The 9,483-nt window shown below is 40.9% G+C and overlaps 1 protein-coding gene across 1 annotated transcript in view; it reads left to right on the top strand.

The window, feature by feature from the left end:
- Positions 1-3,620: 3,620 nt before the first annotated feature.
- The window catches only part of DSCAM (DS cell adhesion molecule), a 675,165-nt gene continuing 669,302 nt past the window's right edge, over positions 3,621-9,483 (top strand). Inside the window, exons 1-2 of the mRNA XM_027586581.2 lie at positions 3,621-3,642; positions 3,891-4,208. Coding sequence (XP_027442382.1) covers positions 3,621-3,642; positions 3,891-4,208 — 340 coding nt within the window. The remainder of the gene's footprint in view (positions 3,643-3,890; positions 4,209-9,483) is intronic.

The raw sequence follows: 9,483 nt of genomic DNA, 5'->3' as shown, positions 1-9,483 counted from the left end.
CTACCACCTTATCACCCCCTCACCCTCATCCACAGCTCTAAGGAAACCACTCCTTTCTGTCCCTACAGAGTTGTCTCTTCTGGACATTTCATGTGAATTTACATAATCGTAGAGTGTGTGGCCTTTTGTGATTGACTTTTTTCACTTGTCATGACATTATCAAGGGTTATCCGTGTCTATATTATGCATCAGTATTTCGTTTCTCGTTGCTGCTGAATACGGTTCCACTGGATGGACACACCAGATTTTGTTGATCCGTTCTTCAGTTGGACACTGCAGTCATTCCCACATCTGGCTATTATAAATGATGCTGTTTTAACTCTTGTGTACAAGTTTTTTAATGGTTGTGTATATTCGTTTCTCTTGGGCATATACCTACGGATGGGACTTCCTGTTGCCCGCAGAATTAAGCTCATGCTTTTCAGCATGAGATCTGATACCACTTATGACCTAGACTTTATGATAAACATCTGAAATGGAAGCTTCCTGAGATCACCCTCCAAGTCATGGCTGCTCGTGTGTCCCCAGCCCTGAACACAGTGCCAGGTCATTAGTAGGTGATGAGCGAGTGTGAACAGAATAAGTGAGTATACAGAACCTCAAGCGCCCGCTCCCAAATTGTGCATCACTGTTAGTTCAGCTGTGAAGTTCCTGTTATCCAGTGTCTTCTTGCCTCTCTCCTGTCTGTGATGACTCCGTGTCCTAACATTTTGATGCCCTCTGCCTACAATCTACTTTCCTCTTCTCTTCTGGAGAGTTTCCCTCATCTTCCCCAGGCTGGGGTAGTTTCTCTTCTTCTCCTGTAGCATTTTGTGAATAATTCTGTGCTGACGCTCAGCAAAGAATTATCGTCAATCTCTTTACTGATCGTGACACCCTCTAGACCAAAAACTCCTTGAGATCAGTATTCTGACTCATGTGAATTTTCATTCCTGGGCCCTTGCCTGAAGCCTGGTGTAGGGGCAGTGCTCCATAAATACTCTCACATGAAGGAGCGATCGTGTCATTGCTTTCTCTAACATTTCTTTCATGTCTCTTCACCTGGCCAGATCTGGAATTTGAAGAAAGCAATATAGACTTATTCTTCTTTTTAGTGTAACATTCTTCTTTATGTTGTCATAGGAGCCCTGCTTATACCATCTGTTTTAACGATATAAAACGTGGAGAAATCTGCCGATGAAAGAGCAATCCTCCGAAGCCCCTTCCTTCAGCGTCCTTAGTGTCCATACCCCAGGATTTTATATGCCAAGTTGTGCGGCAAGATTATGCCAAATGTTTTGTTTAGCTTTCTGTTATTAAACTGCAGTTAGTTTCAGGGAAATTTCACACACACATAATTCACAGCGAGATTGCCTGTGCCCTTACTGGAGGGAGCAAATGATGCTGTATTTAAAGTGCACACAGCATGCCATAAAATGAAGTACTATTATTTAAGCAGATGGATGGCCCCTTAGATGGAAGAAAAAGAAGCTGCTGGAATGTAGTTTGGGTTTTCTCTTGCCTGTGGCCATATGATGTGTATCTTAGAGAATGAGTTTATGTTACATTATTAAACCCAGTGGTGTGAAGTAGGAAGACTAATGGGAAATACCTTTAAAAAATGTAAGGAGAAGTGACAGTAATCCCCTGTGGGTCACTTATCTTCTTAACTACTAGGATTAAACATTTATTTTGCATTTTTCTCACAGTCATTTAAATAATTTCACATGTATATATGAAATATTTCTTACATACATTCACATTTTCCAAGACTTGCTATTCTTAACAAGGCTACTTTTATGAGACGAGAGAATGAATTCAAATATGACTAAATTTTATTTAGTTCGAATTACCCAAATCCAGTTGACAGAAGAGTCATGTGTGTGTGGGGGGGAACAAAAAAGAAGCCGGGTGGAATTAATTAGCCTCGAAGAGTGACAGTTACCTCGCTCCTAACAATGTGTTTGGGGTGATGTCAGTTTCCTAGAAAGCTCAAATGTAAAATCACAGTGCTACTATCAGCATTTTTATTTGAGTTGAAAGCTGTAATGTTTAACTATTAACTGTGCTTCCGATCTGAGCCAATTTCTTAGTTAGCAATAATTTTCATATTCTGATTTACGGAGCATTGCTAAAGTCTTTAGTTATGGTTGGCAGAGAAAGCCATCAAACACTTACAACTTGATGAACACCCCTGCCTGTCTTTTTGAGTAAATCTATCACTTTTATAAAGTGGATTTTTCTTCACCATCTTTTGACACATGGCATCCCCTCTGTTTGCCCGCTCAGAGATAGTCGGCACTGGCCCCGGTGGGCAAGCTGGTGGGCGCTACCCAGGAGAGAGATGGAAGAGGAAGTGGGGGGATGTCCAGGGGAGCTATCTGGGGGATGCTGAATCGCATACACAGAGCTTTCCTGGGGATCGGCTTTATAGAGTAAAGGCAGCTGTATAATGAGATTAGATCTTCATCAGAAAGACCGAATCCTGCGTCTGTGACCTCCTAACCCTGAATCCTTGGTCAAGTGACAACCCTCTGAATCTCCCCATCTTCTTCTGCGGCGGGGGGAGCCTCTACTCCTCTGGCAGAGCTGCTACTCACAAGACTAGAATAACAGCTTGAGTATCGTAACATGGCCTGGGACGGTATAAGTGCTCCCTAACTAGTATTCGCATCTCTGCCCAATGAGATTAATTCCAAGTATCGAGGGCTGCTTTTCTCTCTTGTGAATATGTGACAAGCATCTGTTTTTAGGAAGTCATATATAAGCGCTAACATCTGAGAAGTAGGTCTTCATGGCATTTTAACATCTTCTGGTTAATTTTTGGATTCTAGAAGTTGTTTCCTTTGTTCATGTAAATGACACTCTGTGACTATTTGTTACTGAGTGCAACATGGGCACTCAGTCAGTGAATTAAAAAGCCAAATATGTGTGAACTGGTTTGTAGATATTTTATTTGTAGCAATTAAAACAGAAACAATTTAAATAACTAAGATCAAGAAAATAGTTTAGAAAACCATATTAGGGAAAATGTGCATCCACTATTCACTTGCAAGGTCTGTACAGGAATATGGAATTTGGTATATGAAATAATGTTAAGAGAATGAACACAGTCTGTAACAATTACATATTTTATATATGCACATTATGACATAGAATAAGCATATAGGTACAGCATGTAGGCAGATGGACCAGGACAAGAAATATAAAAATCAAACAGAAACTGTCATGGGCTGGTGGAATTGAGTGTTCCTTCTGTCAAAGTTCTCTATATTATTACTGCACCTTTTCAATAAAAAAAAAAATGCATCATTGATTGGATACTATTTTTAGAAAAACAGCTGTGCTTTTTAAAAATGTTTTACCTATAAACGTAGGTTTTAATTTTTCAAAATTGTGACTAATTTCATTCAGAATATTTCTCAGTGTACCTCCCAACCAGAGCAATATGGTCCTAGCGACTGGACCTAGTCATTCATTCCTTTAGCTTCTGTTCACCCAGTACCTGCCGGGTGTTAGGCGCTGCGCTCTGGGTAAGAGCATGAACAAATCATGACATTGTTCTCATGGGGAGACAGACAACAGATGAATACAAAATACACAGCATAAATCCCAGTAGTGGTCAGTACTGTGAAGGCAGAATGGGGTGTGGGGAACAGGCTGGTAAGTAATCTATTATAAGTTAAGATCTGGGATAACTTATCAGTTTGTGTACAAGGTATGAAGTGAGGATGGTAGCTTATTCCTTAGTACCAGCCTCTCTGTCCATAGTAGTTGAGAAATTTTGAATGATTTCATTTTAGTCAAACCTGGCGATTGTTTCTCAAAACAACCTTGTGAGGCCAGGTTGACTGAAGGCCAAGTTCGGAACGTGCACCTTACTGACCAATTCTTGTGTTGTCTTCTTGTAGTTTTCAGTGAGGACCTTCACTCCAGCCTCTACTTTGTCAATGCATCTCTGCAAGAGGTAGTGTTTGCGAGCACCACAGGGACCCTGGTGCCCTGCCCCGCTGCAGGCGTCCCTCCTGTGTCTCTCAGATGGTACCTAGCAACGGGCGAGGAGATCTACGATGTCCCCGGGATCCGCCACGTCCACCCCAACGGCACTCTCCAAATTTTTCCCTTCCCTCCTTCAAGCTTTAGTACCTTAATCCATGATAATACTTATTATTGCACAGCTGAAAATCCTTCAGGGAAAATTAGAAGTCAGGATGTCCACATCAAGGCTGGTGAGTACAGTTCCTCTGCTTTGTCCCCTCTAGGCCTGCTAGGGGCTGGGGCTGGGGGGGTAGTGGGGGTGGGTGGGCGGTGACAAACAGTAAGGCGCCATCAGCTGAGAACTAATGAAAACCCAATGGTCAGTTCATTCTGACAGTGCTGGTGGCTTCTTTGAGACGTCTGAGCATCCCTTGACTTGGTTTCAAAATGCCTTATGTCGCTAGAACTAAGACATAAAATTAGTGATAGCAAGTGGGTAAGATTTAAACTGTAACCCAATTGTATTGTATTTTGATTTTTTAAAAAGATTTTATTTATTTATTTGTCGGAGAGAGAGAGAGCACACAAGCGCTGGGGAGGGGCAGAGGGAGAAGCAGGCTCCCCGAGGAGCAGGGAGCCCGATGTGGGGCTCCATCCCAGGACTCTGGGATCATGACCCGAGCTGAAGGCAGACGCCTAACGGACTGAGCCACCCAGACATCATTGTATTTTGACTGATAGCTACTCCGACTCAGACTTCAGTGTCTCAAACCCAGTGTGTTTGCTTCCTGCTCTGGTTCCGCCCCCTCCCTCTATACCCCCGTCCTAGAGACAGGCAGGCAGTGGGGGAGTGGGCAGGAGAAGGGACGGAAGGAGGACACACAGTTCAAGTGGAAGAAAACCTTGGCATTAAGGTGTAATGTAACTGAAACAGAATCAATCGAATATTCTTGTCTTCCTTGTGAAATAAAAAAGGATCATTTTAACATTTTTGACTGTGTCCCATGTTGCTAGGATGTTGCCAAAGAGAAAATCCTGAGTTGGCTGTGTCCCTTTTATAACAACATATTATATATTTTTAAAATTATATTCTTATAAGTCAACCCAGGAATACAGTCTGAGATTCAGAGACATAAAAAGGTATACATACAGGGCATACTGTGTCATTTTATAGATTTAACAAAGCCCTGAAAAACAAGCTCACAGCTACACTCTAGTTAGCAAACAGTGTTTTAAATTTTTTTTTAAGCTTCGCCTTGCAAGTACCACAGTAGCCTGACACAATATGATGTCAGGGCAAAGAGAATGTGACTTTGTTGTCTTATGCAGCGGGTAGCTGGGGGAGCTTTGTAATAATTTCTGCAGCAAGCAAGTAGGTGTTGCTTTAAGACTTCACAACATGAGCAAATTATGAAAGGTTTCTGAATTCCTGCATATGATCTCTTTGATGTAAGCAATCAAACATTAGACTGCGGTGCATCCTGCTAGCTAGTCGTTTTCTCAAGTACATTTTGATCTCCGGGACACGCTCATGAATTCCAGCACCTGAGCAAGAGCACACTTAGGAAAGGAAGGGAAAGATTGGCTTTAATCAAGAGATATGAAAAGTTGATACCCCAAATAATTAAAATAAAGCAAATGAAATTTGTACAGAGACCTCTAAACCTGACAAACAGGAGGATAGAGGGAGTGCCTTTTACTTGGCAGGCTGCAAATGTTAGCGATGTGTTATAGAAACATGTTTATAATCTACAAAGTGTCACTTACAGAAAAACCTGGAACTTCAAACGGCTATGCTTGTATGTGTAAATCCGCTATTTCTTTCTCAGGTTTCCTGTCAGATAAAGGAATTCAATGCCTACTCCTGTTTTAACTGCCATTTTGGAAATTTGTCATGAAATTGATTACTTTTGTGTGACACTGCATGTTTTAGGGGGTGGAGATGGTATCATCTCATCTGGTGGCTATACCACCTTCCACTTCCACATGAGTATGTTCTTGCTGTTGATGTGCTGGTATTCCTGACCCCCTAATCCTACTGAGTACATGTCCAACAAGCACATGGTTGCTGCCTCCATGGGAACTTACAAATGGACAGTCACATCGCCCGCGGGAAATTTGTTTTCTTATTTAATTTTATTTCTTGTTGTGAAGACATTATGACTGTAATAATCTTTTAGATTTTTGATTGGGTGCTTGAAAATCTGGTTTCAGCCTTTTCATGTAGATGCTAGGATAGAACTGGATGACGGCTCGGAAGGGCAGGTGGGGGTGTCCGGTATGCGCTACCCAGTGACAACTGGAGTGCAGATTTGAGCAGAAGGAGGACTGGCTCACAGGGTAGCCCTATCTATCAGGTCTTCTTAAGTGTCTCAGGCCCCTTTTGATTGGTGTTGGGATTTTCCTGGAATATGGGTAAAATGGCCTCATAACCTCTTCTTTGGCAGTACGGGAAATTGTCATTCTTCACAGTTTTCAGCAACTTGGACTTAGGCCTGGGTGTCAGCAACAGTGGCATTTTTCATCTGTCATGTCTCATGAATCAGCAAGGCTAGGTCACCTTGCACATGCATGTCAAGTACCCTCTTCACCTTTCTGTTCCAAGGACTGGAATGCAGACGGCCCACTTGAAGCTGTACTGCCCCTGGCCCCCGGCAAATAGTAATCAGCAGTATGACCTTAGGCAAGTAAAAAAAAATTTCTAGTGATTTTTCTTCTTTCATTTACTGTGGTTAATAGCATTTGACTGGGACTTCTGCTCATGGCCAAGGTTGAGCGGCAGGGGCTGAATTTACCCTTTTCTCTGAAACAACAACAAGCAGATAAGATACACAGAGCCACTGTTGTCAAGACTGGCCATCAGGCGATAGACGAAAGTGATTCTTGAGAAGCTGGAAGAAGCAGGCGAGCCCTGTGACTGACCCAGTGCGCTGCCTTGAATTTCTAGATGGGGGACACAAAAACCTACATACGAATTTTTATAGCAGCTTTATGCATAATTGCCAAAATTTGGAAGCAACAAAGAGGTCCTTCAGTATGCGAGTGGGTAATAACAAAGACTCTTCCCTTGCCGAAACCTTTGTCAGGTTCCTGTGAGCCCTCTTCTGGACTAGTCTTTGACCTTGAACTTCTGTCTGTTCTCCTCCAGCCCAGTTTTAGTGAGACTCCTACTCAGTCATCCCCACTCTTTGACATCTGGCCACTCTGATATCTGATCAAGTTCCTCATCTTACTTTGATGTGTGAGTCAGTCCCTGCCTTTAGCCTTTATGTCTCCTCTGGGCAATCTTCTATCCACTAATCTCCTCTGCCCTTTGGCTAGAAATCCCCACTTGTCCTCGCTGTATTTGGAGTTGAGAAAAATTTCTCTCCCCTGTTGGAATAGTCATGAGTCCTATTTGCAATAGTCCTGAATAAAGTCTTCCTTTACATTTTAACAAGCATCAGAATAATTTTTTCTTTAACAATAAGCAAATTATGGTATATCCATACAATGGAGTATTATTTAGCAATGTAAAGAAACAAGCTATGCAACCTCGAAAAACACATGGAGGAACTGTCAATGCATATCACTAAGTGAAAGAAGCCAATCTGAAAAGGCTATAAAACGTATGATTACAACTCTATGACATTCTGGAAAAGGCAAAACTATATAGAGACAATAAAAAGATCAGTGGTTTCCAGGGATGGCAGGGGAGGAGAGGAAGGATGACTACGTGGATCACAGGACATTTTTTTCCTTTTATTATGTTATCTTGATCACCAAACAGTACATCATTAGTTTTTGATGTAGCGTTCCATGACATTTTTAAGCACTGAAACTTCTGGATGATACCTTAATGGAGGATACAGAACATTCTTCATAGAACTGCACAGCACAGAAGGAATGTTCAGGTACACTATGAGCTTTACTTCATAATAATGTATAAATGCTGCCTCCTTAGTTGTAACAAACACATAACACCAAGGAACATGCTAATAATGAGAGAGACTGCCAGGGTGGATAAAGGGAGTGTATCCCTTTGGGGAAAGCACTGTACTTTCTGCGAAAGTTTTCTGTAAACCTAAAACAGCCCTAAAAAATAAAATATATTCCAAAGAAAATTGGAAAAAAGGGGCACCTGGGTGGCTCAGTCGTTGAGCGTCTGCCTTCGGCTCAGGTCATGATCCCAGGGTCCTGGGATCGAGCCCCGCATCGGGCTCCCTGCTCCGCGGGGAGCCTGCTTCTCCCTCTCCCACTCCCCCTGCTTGTGTTCCCTCTCTTGCCCTATCTCTCTCTGTCAAATAAATAAATAAAATCTTTAAAAAAAAAAGAAAATTGGAAAAAAATATTTCAAGTAGCTTGTTACACAAATAGAGTCCCCAAAGGAGTGGATGGTAAAACAAACAAAATAAATACATACTTGAAATACCAGTCAAAATTTTTCAAATTTGATGAAACCTAAAAACTCACAGAGCCAAGGAGCTCTACAAATCCCAAGCACAAGACACATGATGAAAAATACACCAACACCCATCATAATCAAATTTCTCAGGAACAGTCTAAAGACAAAACATTAAAAACAGCCAGAGGAAAAAGAGATATTACACAGAGAGGAACAAAACCAAGGATGACAACAGATTTCCCTTCAGAATCAATGTGAGAAAATAGAGAAGTGACATCTTTAAAGTACTGAAAGGAAATGTAGTCTGTAAATCTAGAAATCTATGTATCCATAGAATATTTTTATTTAAAAAATAAAGGCTTTTATGGACACATGAAAGCTGAAAGAATTTATCAGCAGCTGACCGGCACTTGTAGAAATCTTAAAGGAAGTCCTACAATCAGAAGACAAAAGACACCTGATGGAATCTTGGATCTACTTGAAGGGAAGAAGAACAGTGACAATTGTAACCACGTGGGTAAATAAATTACATTTTTCTAAAATTAAAGCATTAACTATGGGACGTACAATATCCTCTTCCTTTCCGGTGTACATCATAGCGATTTGATCTTTTTATACATTAAGAAATGATGCCCCTGCTAAGTGTAGTTACCATCCATCACCATACAATGTTATTATAATATTATTGACTATATTCCCTATGCTGTACATTCCATCCCCATGATTTATTTATTTTATGACTAGAAGTTTTGTACCTCCTAATCCCCTTCACCTAGTTCACCTCTCTGCTCTGATAACCAACAGTTTGTTCTAATTCTATTCCTGTTTTGTTTTGTTTGCTCATTTGTTCTGTTTTTTAGATTCCACCTGTAAGTGAAATAATATAGTATCTTTCTTCAACTTATTTCACTTAGCGTAACACCCTCTAAGAGGTCCATCCATGTTGCCACAAATAGCAATATTTCATTTTCTTTCCTTTTTTTTACTTTATTAGTCTTAAAACAATTTTTTTCTTTTTAAAAAAATTTTTAAATTTTATTTTATTATGTTAGTCATTTTCTTATGTGTGAATAATATTCTGTTTTACACACACACACAGACACACACACCCCATATAGTCTTTATTCACCTATCGACAGACC

Source organism: Zalophus californianus, chromosome 1 (genome assembly GCF_009762305.2).
Source record: "Zalophus californianus isolate mZalCal1 chromosome 1, mZalCal1.pri.v2, whole genome shotgun sequence".
NCBI lineage: Eukaryota > Metazoa > Chordata > Mammalia > Carnivora > Otariidae > Zalophus > Zalophus californianus.
Note: the sequence above shows the minus strand (reverse complement) of the source record. Positions and strands in the feature narration are given on the sequence as shown.